This window comes from Magnolia sinica, chromosome 15, assembly GCF_029962835.1.
Source record: "Magnolia sinica isolate HGM2019 chromosome 15, MsV1, whole genome shotgun sequence".
NCBI classification, from domain to species: domain Eukaryota; kingdom Viridiplantae; phylum Streptophyta; class Magnoliopsida; order Magnoliales; family Magnoliaceae; genus Magnolia; species Magnolia sinica.
In genome coordinates, this window is record NC_080587.1 from 5,532,353 (window position 1) to 5,551,399 (window position 19,047).

Consider the following 19,047-nt stretch of genomic DNA (forward strand, 5'->3'; position numbering starts at 1 on the left):
TCTTCTCTATGGTGTGGTCCACCTGACATTTGGATCTACCTCATCTTTTAAGCTTACGTGGATAAAACACATGCTTTATGGTGAGTCCAAGGATTACGAACCTGTAACACCCCTACTTTTCAGTACTCGGGTGTTACCATATAATTAAACTTAGTATACATACAAGCCAGGCTTAGATGAACATTTACGTTCATTCTAGTCTAAATCCAACAGTTGAAAACAGTCCCAATCCATTCATCAAACTATCTATTTGTCGATTCCCAAGCATGGGTCATCACTGATCGTATTTTGTAATGATCTAACCGTCAGATCTTCGTAAATCGTAAAATAACTTATGTACTTAAAAGGTATGGCTCACTTACAAATTTAAAATAATCTAATTAAGCCCTACAGGCAACTGATTGAGTAAATGAATGGCGTGGATCGAGATGTAAACCACGATAAATAACTTAGAAAATAATAATAATAATAATAATAATAATAATAATAATAGTAATAATAATAATGTAAAATTTTGAGACAAGTAGTCCTAATAACCTATGGAGTGGGACTTGCAACGTGATTGAAAATGCGTGCATACATAAGGGGAATAATAATGAAAATACTAATAAAGTAAAAGGAATAATGATAATAACAGATAGTTTATAATAGAATATATTAGAGATCAAAGTCACAAGATTCACCACCGCACATCAAGTCTACATAGCTCCGTCAGACCAGTCCACCATTAAATTTCATTGTAGGCCAAGTGCTGACGAATTGGGCTGATGAGTTCAATCAGGTAGCCATGGGTACCTTATAAGACCAATAAGAAATTGAATTAGAAAAGAATTAGCCATTGGAGAAAGGGACACTCGTAGTTTAAGTTGGAATTCAATGGTGTGGCCACTTAGTGATCGACCACGCTTCAAATCCCCTATCCTAACTAACACTACTAAACGAATGAACGGACTAGATTCGTTGAAATACCTCCATGAGGCCCACACCATGATTATGCTATATAATAATAATAATAATAATAATAATAAGAGTTTAAAATCAAAAATTAAAATTTATATATTATTTAAATAATGACATATGATGGTATGCTTAGACACATACAAATGATCCCTTAGGACATTTGGACCGTTGATGATCGAAAGGGAACTAATCCAACCATTAGGTTGTCGGGAATCCTCCAATAAAGCCCAAATCAAGTTGTGGGCCCCACTTGGACCTTGTATCTGCCCTATCCATGGTCAGGGTCATACTTGGACCCATAGAATCTAATGAACGGAGTAGATTTCAGCCAAAACAATCCCTGTCGACCCCATTTAGTCGCTCGTGTGCACACCAACGTGCGCACCCGATGTGCACCGAGCTGAGAAGCTCGGTGAACTGGCACTGACCCGACAATTTCCTAAAGAAGGAAAAATGCTTCTGCGTTCCCCGCCAGCGTTTTTTTTTTTCTTCAAACGGACGTACGTCGTGCTCGATCTATGGCCCACCATTATTGTCCCATGGAGGATCTGAACCGTCCATCGTGTTAAGAGCGTTGGTATTACCAAAAACTACTCTTTTACTGCACTGATGCCAACTAGAATGTGCTCGGTTCCAGCTGAAAGGGGGCTGGCGCACAAACGAAGTTGTGCTTCCAGCTGCCTCAAAATCAAACTGGTGTGACCGATGTGGGACACTTCTGGATAATCCAAGCCGTTCATATGATATAGGAGCTTCTTATGACTTAACCACGTCATACATACGTGCTGATGCACACGCACACGTACACAATCTGGGCCCAAATAGAGCCGCGTTCGCACTTCCAAAAACGGAAAAAGTTCCGTTTCTATTTTTGTTTGCCAGCAGGCGATCCGCATGAAGGGGAGCCTCTCAATCCCAGCCTTCTATTCCAGCGCATCTCGACCCTCCATTGCTGCCACACAGCCCGTGGTTTTCAGAGAAAAACAGTGGCCGGTTTCGGTTTTGGGAGTGCACTTAGCGGTTTTAGGCAGATTTAATCCGGATCGTTCGTTACCCATCTAAGGGTTGAGAGAGAGTTAGGGAATGCCTAAAAGGCCTGAGGGTTGAGCAACAGGAGCTCACCCTCCATTGTTACAGCAGCAATGAGAAAAACAGGGAGAAAAAGAGAGAGGGAGAAGGAAAAAAAAGAAGAGAGAGGGAGAGTCTGTGTTGGAGGACGGTTCAGCCAAGCAAACCAGGTCCTCTTCCTTCTATTTTTCTTCTTCATTTTTCATGTAGTTATGAGGTGTTATGAGGTCTGTTATAAGCCACATTTGGGGCCAAAAATCCGACCATAGAGAAGCCTGAATACGACCTGAATGCAGGCTTTGTTTTGAGGCTGAACATGGCCTGAATGCAGGATCTGTTTTGAGACTAAACATGGCCTGAGTGCAGGCTCCGTTTGAGGCCGAGCATGGCTTAGAGTGTAGGCTCCGTTTGAGGCCAAACAATAGCCTGTGAATGGGGCTGAAACTCAGTCGAAAAACAGCCTATAAACAGGCCCTGTTTGAGCTGCAACATGCCCCAGGAATCGGACTGATAACAGTCCGAAAAATGGGGCTAAAAACGCACCAGGTGGAGCCGTCTCTAGCTGGGAATGTAGCAGCAAAAAAAAAAAAAAAAAACGGAGCTCTGTTTGAGCTCTGAAGTGTGTTGGAGAAACGGCCAGGTATGGGCCGTGATCGAGCTAAAAATCTAGGCCCGAAGGGGGCTTCAAACGGCATACAGCAAGGGGTCGTTTTTACGATTGGCAGCTGGTGGGCTGCCCTGGTCATGGGCCCTGCACAAATGCAGGTGGGCCTCACCCAAAGCTGGTGGGCTGCTCTGACCATGGCCCCACCAAAAGCTGGTGGGCCGCACCTGAGATTCCAATCTCAGTGGGCTGCACCATTAAAACAATGGACCACGTCAGGTGCCGGAAAATTACTGCAGACCGTCCATCAGTGGGTGTCCAGTGCTGGACGATTGGCCATGTATGTTTAAAAGTAAAAGAGAGAGAGAGAGAGAGAGAGAGAGAGAGAGAGAGAGAGAGAGAGCATATATGTAATAATAATATAATAATATAATAATAAATGAGGTAGCATACATATATATAAAAGACTATATATAGGTGGTGGGCCCTACGTGGAACCCACCTGTTGTGATTGGCTGGAGTATCCACTCCATGCTCATGCAATATGAGATGCCCCACGTGCCGTGCTGTATCCAGCACATGGGGCCACCATAGTATGTGTGCTTCCTTCACACCGTCCAGCTGAGGACGGTGTGGCCCGCTAGGACATGCGTGCTACATCAACGCTGTCCATCTGCTTTGCATACAGTCCGCCCAACCGTGAGGCCCATGTATGATGTACGTATTACATCTAAACCATCCAATTGGCAAGCTCGTCTCAAGACCGGGGGCTAAAAATGAGGCAGATCTATCAGGTGGGCCACGTCGTATCAGCCGGTGGGCTGTCATGTTGGGTTCAATCACGCCCAAGCCGGACAGTTCAGGCCTTGATAGTGGGCAAACTTGGGGCCCGATCTAGGCCATATGGTAAGGAAAAATTAGGTGAGCCCGTTCACATTAATGCAGACACAAGTTCCTTCAGCCATCAGATTCATGGAATCCCATTCGTTTCAAACAACCTTAATGTTTTAAGACCTTTCTAATACAAGTCGGGAATAACCTCAGGGAACCGCTCGTGTGATTTGGGCCGCAGAGGACTCGAGGGTGCGAATCAAGAACGGTAATACAACCCTACAAGGTGATGATCCTTCTCCTTAAGCTTTCCATTTCCAAATTGGTTTAAGTTAGAGTCTTTATTAAATGTTAAAATTGTTAATTCATAGCATGCGATCTCTTACATGATTTATATCTGATTTACGGTTGACAATTGTGAAACATGATTGCATGCGATGGTTGCTTACATGATAGCTCTCATTTTAATTTATAGTTCATATCATGACCTGCTATGATTATTATGCTTAACATATGCCTGCCATGTTATAACGGTATATCTTCACATGAATTGTTGTAAGTCACTATGGACCTATATTCACTACACTTATTAGTAGGTAAGCCCTCTTGTGTATGTGAACCCATATATAGGGTGTAACATGATGGAGTGAGGAATGGAATGGACTTTCGATTGGAGGTTATGTGGGATATGGAATATTAATGTGGGATTTACCATCCATAGGTCATACGGCTTGAATGGCTTGAAATGACCTCTTTAACCGCTCTGATTTAATCTTACCTGACCATTTGCCATTTCGATTTAATATACCGAGCACTCTTTTACCGTTGCGATTTAACAATTGTCTCATGTTTTGATGATTTTCTTGCGCTCCTTGATGGCATATATCATGCGATGGTAATCCCTACTTATTGAATTTGATTGGCCACTGATCGATGGGTTCCATTAAGTATCCTAAGGTGGGGGAATCTCATGAGCCGGCTATGGTGGTCATGGGACACTATGCCCGAACTGTCGGCTTACCCTGGGTGACGAGCCCCCTGTAGTGACCATTGAGTTACATAAATTGGTTGATTGTAATTGGATTAATAACGATTGGCTAATCATGCATTCATAACATATTGGTGATGATGGGTGGCTAATTCTGGATGCTATAGCACGTGCCTTAGAGTTGTTAGGGTACCGTTTCGCTAGCTCCCAGACCATCGACTATCGACCCCTGTTCCGACTGGATGATCATTCCCAGGTCGATGATTGCATGGGTGACGAGCCCAAGTCCGACTGGATATGCATCCCTAGGTCGATGTGCATTCATACATCCATGCATATAAAAAGATTGCATCATGTATTGTTTTGATTGCCTTGTCATTTTAACTATGCTTAACTAAGGCGGCAATGTGTAATCTTGAGGAAAATTCACACTGAGTTGGCCACTCATCCATCAAATATATAACCGTACAGGTAATACAGGCGGCTCAGATGATATTCACATTCATGTTGGTGAGGAGCAGCCTATAGTTGACAAGGGTGCATGATTTTATTTGCTAAGGGCTGCTACAGGATTTCACAGTTTAAGATTGTTGCAGTTTACCTTGTTTCACATGTAATGTTATTTCATTTTGTATTTGTAAGAATGGGGACATTGGTTTGTATAAGTCATTATAGGCAGCTCTTATACATTCAAATGATAATGCAAACTTTCCTTTATGTTTGAGTTGTCCATGCTACGCTCATCTGTTTACTCTGATAGTTGAAAAAAAATATATATACTCGAATTTGACCGTCCTTTAAGGTTAACACTCAGGTTTTTGAGAAACGGGTCACGTACTTGGGTCCTGAAAACACGGGGCGTTATAGAACAAGTGGCCACATTCCTACTATGCAATCCCCTACAGAAAACTCCTCGTTTGTGTGCATTTTTATCATTCTAGGAAAAAATAATATCAAGTTTAGAGAAAACAAACAGAAGGTGCTTTTGACAATATATTGATTAATTAGGTAGCGCAATGAAAACTTGATTTAAAAGGTTACTAGAATGTAAATACCATATTAATGAGGTATTATTTTGTATATATATTTTTCCTTTTTCATCCAACACACCTAGCTTAGACATGGACCTACCCACGCCCGTCTCTAGCCCTAGCCACGAACAGGCAGTTATGTGCCTAAGCCCATTGTTATGTGTCCATTTACCCATGTTGTCCATGCCTTCTCTCATATCATTTCAAGGTATGTGTATAAAAAAGAGGCATATCCACTTGAATGTTGGATCTACCTCACCTTTGTTCACATACCTTAAAAAGATCTAAGAGAAGGATCAAACAGCACATGTGCAATGTTACCTTTGCCGGAAATAGGGATTAGGGACTATGTCTTCTGAAACTACCCTCATCCTGAAATTAGGCGCTAGGAGGTTAAGCTTCACTTATGCAATGGCAGGTCTGAGAGTGAGACATGGTCATTAAGCTGGTCTATGCACAAATACCATAACTCTACCATGCAGTGTTACATGATATATTGGTATCTTTTCTTTTCTATGAAAAAAAAAATTAAAAAAATTAAAAAGATCCAATTCTATTACTAATTGTAATTATTTTAAATATTTACTATTATTATTAGTTTTATATTTACCATAATTAAGAATGAAGCCTGGCCTATCCCTTGAGTGGACCTGACCCAAGGTCATTGTGCTGTGTTTTGACGATTAGATACGTTAAAAAAAGGTGATCAGGCTTAAAGAGGTAGTTCGCAAGAGTTTCAAGGTCATGGGTTCAAGTGACCATTGGGGTGAACTCCCACGATGGTATAGTGTGAGTGCGTGGGGGTGTGAATGCATCTATTAAAAACGAAAGAAACCAGTACACATGTGTTCGTCTCGATTTATAGGTTTTGTCCACCTAATTATTGTGTTTGTTTGATTTCATGGATTTTTATTTATTTTTAGATTCTAATCAAACTATATTTAAGAATATGATTTTCTTAAGATTTAATAACTCCTGCGTTTATATTATTTTCATTTAAAAGGTTTATAATATATTTACTTTTCTTGTGCAGGAGTTTTCATGGAATGTGAAGTATTTGGAATGGGTGAGGTTGGAAAAAGTGAGTTTATGTTTTTAATTATTTATTATTATTGTTAATTAAAAAATTATTTTAGAGCTTTTTCCTATTGTACGACTCACTTATGAGCCACGCACCTTACTAAGCCCTCCCATTATTACCTTCCAAGAATACTCCTCTCATGTACGGATGACTTTTCACATGTCTAAATTGCCCCTGCTCCAAGAGACGCACCTTCGAAAGTTGCAGGCTGCATCTCCTTCAAAAATTTCACTGATCCTTCTTTCCTCTTCCTGATCCTTCACCCTAGCAGGAAAGGTGGAGCTCGCGTAAATAGCGGTTTGGATCTTCCTGTAGAGATAGGCGGAGTAGGACGTGCCTGCCACGGCTTGACCGGTGCGTCTCGTGCTGAAAGGCGGGAGCGAATGGTGCGCTCGAAATCTCTCTCTACCCGTATCACCTTGTCCACCAGTTTTGGGAAGTCTACAAAATCCCAGGTGCACAATCGGGATTGTATCCTAGGCTTTAGTCCTTCTTTGAATTTCTCCAACTCGTACTCATTGTCTTCGAGGGCTTTGGGCACGTACCGAGATAGCTCGTCAAATTTCACCTCGTACTAGGCAACCGTGAGGTTTCCTTGCTCCAACTTTAGGAACTGCGCGATCTTTTCACTTCGGTAGGATCGCGGAATATTTCTTCAGGAATTTCATCCTAAAGCTAGCCCATGTCTAGGCGTACCCAGTCGGCATGCTTCTTTGTACGCCATTCCACCAATATTCTACCTCCCCCTCGAGTAGATAGTGGCCAAGGTAACCATTTGGGGGTTCGTGCACTCTAGCAGCCCCATCATTTTGGCGATCCTTGCCAACCAGTGCTCGGCTTGAACTGGGTCAGGCGCTCCTCCAAAGGTCAGCGGTCGTAGTCTCAGGAATTGGTCGAAGATATCTGTGCCCCTGGCGTCCTTGTCTTAGGATGTTGCTCTATGATCTCTATCTCACAAGGTTTGCATCATCAGGGCGTGCATGTCCTGCTGTTGTCTAACGAACGTATCTTGTTGTTGTTGCATGGTGGCGGCCATTTGTGCAAAGGCAATAAAGGTTGTTGCTCTTAAGGGTGTATCTACATATGCGTTGGCTAAAGGTTCAGCCGAAGGCGTCTGTAACACCCCGTACCCTTGGAACACGGGTGTTACCTTTTAAACCCACATCAACCTAAAACAGATTGGATTAACCAAATAGCTTGTACTCAACTTATACAGGATAGGGATCCCGGTCGACATTAAGGCCATCCATTAGGGTCTCCAGTAGCCAGAACACGCCCTACGACAATCAAGAAGGTGAGGCTATTCGAGCACTTTGAATTAAAGCCATTATGTCGATTAATATTGGTACAACACACTTGTCACCAACACTTGAGAGTTAGTTAGCGACAAACTAAGCCTTCATCATAACCGGTACCTTATATTAACCGTTGAAAACTAGTATTAGGCCCACCCGATCAACAGACCACGTCATATGGGCCGATAATAGCCCAAGGAAGAGGGTAACGGCCCACCTTGGCCTCGGCCCCGCACCAAAATGGGTTAGGACCCCTATTCCTGGGTCTCAAGAAGAATGGATGGAATCGATTTGTCACAACCATCACTATGGGCCCTCTCACGGTGTGCATGTGCACTCCATGCATGTGCACACGACTTACACTGGGATAGTGGGCTTGGTCAAATGACCTTTGACCGAGCCTTATTCGAAAATATGAGAAGTTTCTCTCCCGCCATTTTTATTTCAAGGCTGAGGACCTTCAAACCTTAAAGTGGCCCACCATGGCCACTTTCCGAGCAATCTGGGCCGTTCAAACTCTTCGTGGAGCCCATATGATCAAAACCGTATAGGCCTTGGGCCTTGATAAACAGAAAGAGAAGTTAGCATGCGACCGTTCAATATGTTACAGGTGGTAAATATCCGCAAGTCGGGACCATCTGGGATCGCACGATCTGCCATGATCGCCCTGCCCTACAAACCTCATACGTCCATCACTTGGGGAAGGCGGTGCTCCCCTACTTCCGGAACTGGCCAAGCAAAGGTCTTGTAAGAGAAAAGCAGAGAGAAGACTTTCCTCTCTAGGAAAGCCTAGCTGGTGCAAATCTCGGCCGTCCATAGGGGGAGCATTCTCAGGCGTTCCTCTCTCTCTCTCTCTCTCTCTCTCTCTCTCTCTCCCTCTATATAAAGGGCCCTGTAGACCTAAGGATTTATGCCCATGAGTGGAGAAAGAGAGTAGAAGAAGAGTGGAAGAGGGAGGTGTCGTCGGCCCTGTTATAGACTGGGTCGGTTGAAGGGGAGAAAACGGGGATTGCGTTCTCTTCCCAGGCCCGAACTCTCCAAGTAACGACCATGCTTAGTGAGAAGCACGATCGAAAATGTAAGGCTTAGTCCAGTCCTTACCATGACTGTATATGGGCCTAGTATCTAACATAGTCTACAGATGAAGGGAGGTAGTAAGAGACCTCTGATCTAGCTCTGTTCAGAGCTAAAGGCTGCTCTCAAATAGAGCTTCGTTGGGGTGTTAAATCCAGGCCTAGTTGGGTTGGATATCGGCCAAATAATGGCTGTGATTCAGCCCCTCAAAGGGCTGTGGAACGGGTTGAGTTCACGTCTCTGTTTTAGTCTAAAACTAAGCCAATTAGTGGCTCTGTTTTAGGCTAAAGACAAACCATGTGATGACAGTGTCTTGGGATTGAAGTCCGACCCAACTGTAGCACCCATTTCGGGCCAGGACCCAGCCAAACGATGGCCGTGCGTCATGACAAAACTGGGTAGAACTAAGGCACTGTTTGGAGCTGAGAGTTGGCCAAGGAATGGCCGTATTCCATGGCTTGCTGCAGGCCTATCTGGGGCTCTGTCTGGGCTGAAAATCTAGCAGGGAACAGTCCCTGATAGCAGTTGAAGATGGATCTTGATAGAAGCTCTGTTTTGAGCTAAAAGCGGGCCGAATTCGGTCTCAAACCGGGACAGTAGCATGAGCTGGGAGTCGGTCCAAGAGATGGACCAAAACCAAATCCGGTGGGCCATGATCAAGGGTCGGGATCGGACCCCAGGCAGGGCTGGTTCGAGCAAAAGCTCGGGAAGCTGTTGTTGGCCGTGATCGGGCAAGCTGGACTGGGAACGGGCCTATTGGGCCATATGCAACACAACTGGTGGGCCACACCATGTATCTCAGTGGGCCGCACCACGCCCAACCTAGTGGGCCTCACTAAGTATACAATGGTGGACCTCACCCGACCTAAACTTTTGGTGGGCCGCACTTTGTGGTGGGTCCCACTTCAACGTCAGATGGGTCACGCCCAGCGGTGGGCCTCACCTTTGCTCACGACCCTGACGGGCCGTACATACCCAGTGGACCTCATTCATGCAACTGGTGGGCTGCCATATTAGGGCCAAATAGGGCCCACCATGGTTCAGTTTTTGAGTTAGCTAGGGACAGCAGATGTGGGCCCGAAGGCTGAAATTGTGAGCTAGAGTGGGCCAAGGGCAGATCCAGTTCAGGCCTTGATTTATGGGTCAAGTCCAGCCTAAAGTTTCATGTGGGAAGGTTTTATCCATTTTCTCAAGTAACCAACTTATTGGTACAACTCTTGCTTGAAAATGATCTTAAGTAGTCCCTCGTACGGCGTTGGACCACTAGCTAATCTTAGGGAGAGAACTCAAGAAGGGAGCTACTACAACCTGCCTGGTGATGATTCTACTCCCCTTGGGCTTTCTATCCCTAAGTTGACTAAGTTTAGTCAGTATAATGATCTAGAATGTGTGGATATTTTAACTTCTTCAAGGAATGATTTAAATAGTTCGAAATAGATTGTATTTATTTTGGCATATTTGTTTAGGATAATGATCTCCATGATTTAGAGATAATTGACTTACCCAGTGAGATCACTAAGTACGTTTGATGGTTGAGTTTGAAAGCATGCTATAGGGTCATACTCATACTTGATTAGCTTATTTGAACATGTGAATTAAACTATCTAAATCATCTGCTTAATGCGTCATTTCACTTAATACATATTTTGGATTATAAAACTCATGATCATATGATTCGTAGGTGTACATGTAATGCTCTCTACTTCTTATCTTTGAGCGGATTCCATGCTATTATTTGCGACACACATTGTTAAAATCTCTCCATGAAAAACTATATGTAAGTAGAGTCTGTGCTTGGGGTGTAACTAAACTAGCTGTGACATGAGTGGACTCCTAACATGGAGTTGTGGATTGTGGCAATTGATTTTGGGGTTTACTGTCCATACGTGGTTCCCACTATCTGATTATGGAATGAGCCTTGCAATATGTACAATTACCGCTGTTTACTCACCTTTTAATCATACATACTGTCATGTTTTAATTGTCGTACTTAACAAAATTGATAATTCATTTACTTAACAAAATTGATAATTCATTCCAAGTCAGTACATGGTAGTGGCCCCTTTGCAGTGGAACTGATTGGCCACGTGTTGGAGGGTTCTACACACACCCTAAGGTGGAAGCCTCATGGGCCGGGGATGGTAGTCATGGGATAATATGCCCGAGCCGTTGGTCTACGCTCGGCTATGAGCTCTCTGTAGTGACCGTGAGCTTATTTAAATTGGCCAAGTGTAACTGGACCAATAACAGGTTGATAATCATGCATACATCGCATTCGGGCGATGACGGATGGCTAATTCTGGATGCTGTAGCACGTGCCTAATAGGATTTAGTTGGGGTATCATTTTGCTAGCTCCCAGACCATCGACTATCGACCCACCTTTGGTGAGTTTGGCATTACGCATGTACTACGTGCTTTCACTGGTAACCGACCACATTGCATAGGTTTTGCCTAAAAGCCAACTGGATGAGCATCCCCAATTGATGTGCATTCATACACCCATACATTTAATAAGATCGCATTCCTATATTGTTTTGTATGCTATGCTGTTTTATGCTATATCTTGTATAGGGCGGCGATGCGTAATCTTGAGGGGAGATCACACTGAGCTAGCCACTCATTCATCAATGTTCAACCGTACAGAGGACACAGGAATAGAAGCCGATGAGTACACGGTAGACTTGGAGGCGGTGGCGTCGATGAGGAGTTATACAACGAAGAGCCGCAGCAGGAGGCGGCCGCCTACTTTGGGCTAACCAATAGACTAGCCCCTTTATTTTTATTCTAGTACTTTTAGAATTTGAGAGACTTAAGGTTGTGTAATTGGCCCCCAGCTGAGTGGGCCTGAATATTGTTCCCATCTTGGATCATATCTATGCTATGTTTTCATTTTCGTTTATTGCACTTTGACTCATTCGTTGATCATCGTTATCAATAGCTAACTCTTGGGTTTTTGGAATACGAGTTGAGTACTCGGGTTCTGAAAACTGGGGCGTTACAAGTTGGTATTAAAAGCGGAGTATGAGACATGCTGGCTGTGAGATCAACATACGAACCTTAAGAGATTAACTTAGGCAAAACTTAGAAACTTTCTCTTAGAAGGATAAATTGAATGAACAAAGAAACAAGAGCACTTAGGCCCCTGAGGCATTAACAATAATAAACATTCAGGCTTATAAAGATATCCCGACTAGCTAGGAAGGACTTAGTACATGAATCACCTAAAATCCCCTGGGAAATAACAAATTTAGAAACAAAAACCTTAACCCCTGGGAAAATCCAAACCAAAGATACTAATTGGAGGATGAACTTCCTCGCCATGCAATTGTCAAGCTCTCTGACCCTTGTAATGCTTCATACTGACTAGAACCGTTCTTCTCCCTTCTATTTCTTGAACAACGAAAATCTAATCTCGTAGGAAACTATGCCACCAGTAACGCGATCCCATCAGACCAACACAATCGACATCTACCCCATCCCGTCAACAGAGCGCCAGCGGAGCGCAGCCCGATATACACGCCAAGCCTTCCGCGTGGAGTAGAAAATGGGGACACGAGGTTTGTGGTGGTAGGAGACTCTCCCTCCCCTTGGATAGTCACTTCTGTGATGCCCTCACAGTACTTCGGGCTGTGAACCCCTTCGGCCGAGCCCTCAGAGGATGTACACGCAGATCCGCCAACGGAAGTAGCAGCCTTTGCGGCATTTGCTCAGATGGCTGCCACTATGCAGCAACAACAAGACATGTTCATGCGATAGTAGCAGGACATGCACACACTAATGATGGAGTCCTTGAGGGGCAGGGACCGTGGGGAGGTATCTCGGGAAAGATATAGTAGGGGCGCAGATATCTTTGAGCGGTTTCAAAAGCTTCGGCCGCCGACATTTGAAGGGGCACCAGACCCAGTGCAAGCAGAGCACTATAATGCGACCCCTGGAATGTACTGACTCACAGATGGTGAGTTTGGCCACATACTTATTAGAAGGAGAGGCAGAGAATTGGTTGTAAAGCCTGCAGCGGAGTGTCCTGGCCACCTACTCCTAGACATGGGCTGGATTCAAGATAAAATTCCTAGAAAAGTATTTCCTGCGGTCATGCCGCAATGAGAAGATCGCACAATTTTTACGGCTGGAGCAGGGGAGCCTTACAGTTGTCACGTACGAGGCCCGGTTCGACGAACTCTCCCGGTATGTGCCCAAAGCCTTGGAGGATGTCGAATACAAATTATGGAAGTTGAAGGAAGGACTTAGGCCGAGGATCCAGTCGTGGCTATGCGCCTGGGATTTTGAGGACTTTGCAGAACTGGTAGATAAAGCCATGCGAGTCGAGAAAGACTTTGAGCACACCTTAGGAACCCACCCTCTAGCACGAGATACTCTGGTACGATCAAGACAGGCACCCCTTGCCCCACCTGTTCCAGCAAGAAGGCTCAGAGTTCAGCCTGCTGGCATCCCGCCCGTACTTCCAAGGAGACGTTGCGAGTACTGTGGGCGAGACGGCCATACTACTCGATTCTGTTATAAAAGAATAGTAGAGGAGGGCAACACGCTGCCAGAAAACCGTCCCCAGTAAAATCGGGTGGCGATACAAGTAGCGCCTAGGCCACAACAGCCCAAACAGGGACCACCAGCTCAGCAGAGAGCTCCCCAGGCCAGAGTGTACGCTGTTGTCGCTACAAAAGCTAAGCATGACCCCTCGCAGACCATCCATGGTACTACCCACATTAACGGTACCCCTATACTTACTCTTTTCGATTCCGGGGCAACTCTATCCTTTATTGATTCTGCTATTGCATCTAGACTAGCATTGAACACCACTAGGATGCATGTTCCCTTAGTTGTAGCATCCCCTATGGCCAAGTTTGTGGAAATCGATAAGGTATGCAGAGCATGTCCCATCACGCTGGCAGATCGTGAGGTTGCTGTGGACCTAATTGTTATGCCTGTCAAGTATTTTGACATCATCCTTGGGATGGATTGGCTCACATTGGTGCATGCGGTCATGGATTGTCGTGACAAAACAGTGACAATATCCATCCCAGGGCAGGCCTCTTTCACTTTGAAAGGGAGAGGCAGATGCCGAGAATTTGAGAGCCTGCAGAGAAGTAGAAGTCACCATCAGATGGATACTAATAGTCCGAGATTTCTCCGAAGTATTTCAAAAAATACCAGGGCTACCCCCTTGAAGAGTGATAGACTTCTGCATTGACCTCAAGCCAGTGACTGCTCCTATATCACTCCTTAAGTCAGATTGATGAGCTGCTAGCTCAGGGCTTTATCTGTCCTAGCGTTTCTCCCTGGGGAGCGCTGATCCTCTTTGTTAAAAAGAAGGACGGGTCGATGCGTCTCTATATAGACTACAGGAGATTAAACGATGTGACAATCAAGAACAGATATCTCCTACCACGTATCGACGATCTATTTGATCAGTTGAAAGACGCCAAGTACTTCTCCAAAATAGACCTATATTTAGGATATCACCAGTTGAGGATCCAGGATGAGGACATCCTGAAGACGACCTTCAGGACTCGTTATGGGCACTACGAGTTCCTGGTGATGTCTTTCGGTCTCACGAATGCTCCGACAGTTTTTATGGACCTTATGAATCGAGTCTTCATGCCTTACCTAGATCGATTTGTAATCGTGTTCATTGATGACATCTTGGTCTACTCCAAAAGCCAAGGGGAGCATGAGCAGCATCTGCATATGGTCCTAAGTACGCTAAAGGATAACCAACTGTATGCTAAGTTGTCCAAATATGAGTTTTGGGAGAAGGAAGTGAAATTCTTGGGGCACGTAGTAAAAGTAGAGGGAATAGCGGTCGATCTAGCTAAGGTGGAAGCAGTATTTAAGTGGGAGTAGCCCACTATAGTGACCGAAGTTCAGAGTTTCCTAGGTATGGTCGGGTACTACAGACGCTTTATTAAGGAATTCTCCAGAATCGCACGACTGCTCACTCAATTGACAAAGAAGAACGCCCGATTCACACATGGGATGAGAACGCAGAAACAACATTCCAGGAGTTGAAGATGAGACTAACTTCTACACCAGTGCTCACTCTCCCACAAGAAGGGGAGAAGTTTGTGGTATATAGCGATGCCTCGAAGTTGGGTCTCGGCTGCATTCCGATGCAGAATGACAGAGTGATCGCTTACGCCTCTCACCAATTGAAGAAGCACGAGGAGAACTACCTAACGCACGACCTGGAATTGGCAGTAGTAGTTTTCGCCTTAAAGATATGGATGCATTACTTGTATGGAGAGAATTTTCAGTTATTCTGTGATCACAAGAGCCTGAAGTACATATTCACATAGAAGGACTTGAACATGCGCCAGCGTCGTTGGATGGAGACTCTTAAAGATTTCAACTTTGATATCTCATACCACCCTGGCAAGGAAAACTCTGTAGCCGATGCTCTGAGTCGAAAGAAGAAGCATGAGCTGGTGGCCACTCTGATGCTCAAGGAGTGGGAGATGATGAAGTTCGTACAGGACTTCGATATCTAGCTCACCCTCGACGAAACTGATGCCCACGTAGCTCTATTGACTGCAGAACCAACCTTGGTCCGACATGTGATCTCCGCATAGGACTAGGATGAATGACTTGTCAAGATGAAGAAACGTGTAAGAATGAAGAGATCCCTGACTGGAGGGTTGGTGACAATGACGGTCTTCGGTATCAGGGGCTAGTGTATATTACAAATGACGCCGAAATAAGGAAGGAAGTAATGATAGAAGCCCACCATTCCAAGTTAGTCATCCACCTAGGAAGCACTTAGATGTATAACGATGTTAAAAGGCAGTACTGGTGGAGCAACATAAAGAGGGACATCGTTGACTTTGTGGCAAAGTGCATGGTGCACCAGAAGATCAAGGTCGAGCATCGCAAGCCTGCTGGCCTCCTTCAGCCATTACCTTTATCTGAATGGAAATGGGACAACATTTCTATGGACTTCATATCTGGTCTTCCTAGGACGCAAAGGAAACACGACTCGATCTGGGTCATTGTCGATAGGTTAACCAAGGCCGCTAGATTCCTCTCGATCCGCATGACAGACTCTACCGATGGTTTGACAAGGTTATACATCCAGGAAGTCGTGCGATCCTATGGAGTTCTGCGAGAAATTATATCAGATCGAGACTCCAGATTTACTTTTGCCTTATGGAAGAGGCTGCGAGATTAGATTTTCGTGGTTCAGGAATTAGAGGGGAGAAGAACGGTTCCAGTCAGTATGAAGCATCACAAGGGTTAGAGATCTTGCCAATTGCATAGTGAGAGAGTTCATCCTTCAATTAGCATTTTTGGGTTAAATTTTCCAAGGGGGCTAAGGTTTTTATTTCTAAATTTGTTATTTTCCAGGAGATTCTAGGTGATTCATTTACTAAGTTCTTCCTAACTATTCGAGGATGTTCACCCTACTAAAGTTTAAGGGAGCCTAAGTGTTTTGTCCTTAAGTTTTCTCATCCTCCTTACTTTCTAAAGGGAAATGCCTATGTTTTGTCTAAGTAAGTCCCTCAAGGTTTTTTATTGATCCAACAACCAAGCTATTTCATACTCCGCTTTGATACCAACTTTGTAACGCACCGATTTTCAAAACCTGAGTACAGGACTCAGATTCCAAAAATCCAGGAATTAGCTAATGATAATGGTAATCAACAAGTGAATCAAAGTGCAGATAGCGGAAATGAAACATAACATATATCTAGTCCAACATGTGAACAATATTCTGGCCCACTTAGCTGGGAGCCAATTACAAAACCTTAAGTTCAATGCATCAATTCCAAATAAACTATCAAAGGAAAGCTACTGATTAAGGCCAGAATACGTTGCTACCTCCTGATATGGCTCCTTGTCTCCAGGCTCCTCCTCGTCCACGGCCTCCATTGCAATTCCATCTGTCTCTGCATTCTCTGTACAGTTGAACATCGATGAATGAGTGGCCAGTTCAGTATGATCTCCCCTTAAGATTACACACCGCCGCCCTAAACAAAGAATAGTATAAAAACATACAGATAATCCAAAACACAGTAGATACAGTCTTATTAAGTGCATGAATGAGTGAATGCAATCATCGACCTGGGAAAAACATCCAGACGGTCTATGCCCCGGGTAAAATATCCAAACAGGCAAATACGTACGATGACAATAGATGCTGGTTTATGCTCCGGGTAAAACATCTAGACAGGTGATTATGTGTGTCACGTACAATAGCAATAGGTGTTAGTTTGTACTATTCATGCATGATTAGTCAACCCGTTATTAGTCCAATTGCAACCAATTAATTTAAATAAGCTCACGGTTACTATGGGGAGCACATGACCCAGCGTAAGTCGACGGCCCAGGCATAGTAGTTGTAAGCCCCATATCCTAGACCGTACCGTTCCATAGACTTCCGCGGTCTTCCCGGTCGAATTTCGGCAACCTTTGACCCTTAACCGGTATTTGCTCGCGACCTTGATTCTCATGCCGTCAACCCGAGTTGACTCAACCCAGGACTTGTATCTTAGCGACCGCGTCGTCGCCGCGGTTCTGATGCCGCAACTCGCGCGCCGAGGCGATACCTTGGTTGGGAGATGTGGGCCAGCGTTTATTGCGAGGAAAACGCCGCGTGTGTGAATTCCAAGAGAATCTCTACAAGATGTCACATCAATCAATCATCCCATCAATCCCATTATGTCAAGTACACATCACCTTTCACCCTTTCCCAAGCAAGCCCCCAAAGTTAAAAAGTTTCTTACAACCCATGCTTTTCTTACAACTTTTGCCCCAAAAGTTAAAAAGCCTCTTACACTCCCATCCCTCTCTCTCCCATCCATCACTCTATCACACATCACCCATCCCTCTCTCTCTCTCCTTCATTTTCAAATGAATCCAAGCAACCCAAGAGCTCCTCACGTCTAAGCCATTCCATGGAGAGAAAAATGCATATATGAGGCCCACCTTTCCATCCCTAGATCTCCCATCCTAGCCATCCATTTCTCATCTTCCTTCATCAAAGAAAAGCACAAGGAGCTAAGGAAGCCAAGGGAGCAAGAAGATCAAGCGGTGGGGTACTTTGATAAGGTAGTTTTTAATGTTTTTAAGATGGGCCAAGTGAGGCCAACCGATGAATGGTTTGGATCTCACTTTGGACCCTAAGATGTGGCCGATGGCCCACTTGGATCATCATAATCATTCCATGATGTGGCCATTCTCCATGGACCCCATGATGATGTTTATTTTTGTTGCATACTTAGGGTCATCTAGACCATCTATTTTAATGGAGAAGGGATCCCCACCGTTGGATTTCAATTTAATGGGCCCACATGTAATGGGACCCACTTGATGTATGATTTAGTGCAAGGGAGGGGCCATAGTGCTGGGGTCCCTCCATCACGCGTGTCCCACTCCCTATGTCTCTCTCTCTCTATTTCATTTTCTTTATAAGATCTTGATATGATGTGTGGCCCACTTGAATGGACCCCACTATGAGACAAGTATTTTATCCAAACCATCTTCAGGTGGAGCCCACCTTATATGTATTGTACCCACACCACTTAAGCATGTGGTGGCCCACCTGAGCAGGGCCCACCTTAGATATTTGTGTGCTTAGACCGTCCAGCATCCCTGACGTTGGACGTTGTGATAAAAAAAATGTCACTTTGATTTAGCACTTGAAGTGGACCGCTCACACAGGCCCCGCCACTAATCCATTGATCTGATCCATGCCGTCCATCTCATTCCCTGGATCATTTTAGGCATTGAGCCGAAAAATGAAGTTGATTTGAGCATCTGGTGGGCCATAGCATAGGAAACCATGGTGGTTACCATTGAAAAATCGCCTATTGTTTTTATTCACCAAAGGATATTCAATATTGGGCTCGTTTAGTTTGTATTAAGCCATGAGACCCGGTGGTTGGGTCAGATTCATCTGATATGGGCCCCACCGAGGAAAAACCTCAGAAATTCAAAAACAAAATAAAATAAAATATCACAGCAGCAGCGCGCTGCTGCTGTGTCAGAAAGGCCTTGGGCGGAAGGGCGGGCGAACTGCAACCCACGGCCCTTGCCGTGGACCCCACCTTAATGTTTATTTGTCATCTAACCCGTTCATGAGGTGGGCCATTCCCAGCAGTGG

The 19,047-nt window shown here is 44.6% G+C and overlaps 1 protein-coding gene across 1 annotated transcript; it reads left to right on the forward strand.

Moving 5' to 3' along the window:
- The first annotated feature begins 12,713 nt into the window (after positions 1-12,713).
- On the forward strand, positions 12,714-13,503 carry LOC131228112 (uncharacterized). The gene is made up of 2 exons (XM_058223944.1): positions 12,714-12,836; positions 12,994-13,503. Exons 1-2 carry the CDS (start codon positions 12,714-12,716, stop codon positions 13,501-13,503), a joined length of 633 nt encoding a protein of 210 aa, XP_058079927.1.
- The last annotated feature ends 5,544 nt before the right edge of the window (positions 13,504-19,047 follow it).

Excerpts from the sequence above, each read along its gene's own strand:
- LOC131228112 (XM_058223944.1), top strand. The coding sequence starts at position 12,714 with ATGGAGTCCTTGAGGGGCAGGGACCGTGGGGAGGTATCTCGGGAAAGA. Across the intron at positions 12,837-12,993 it reads TTGAAGGGGCACCAGACCCA|ATAAAATTCCTAGAAAAGTA; the intron begins GTGCAAGCAGAG and ends GCTGGATTCAAG.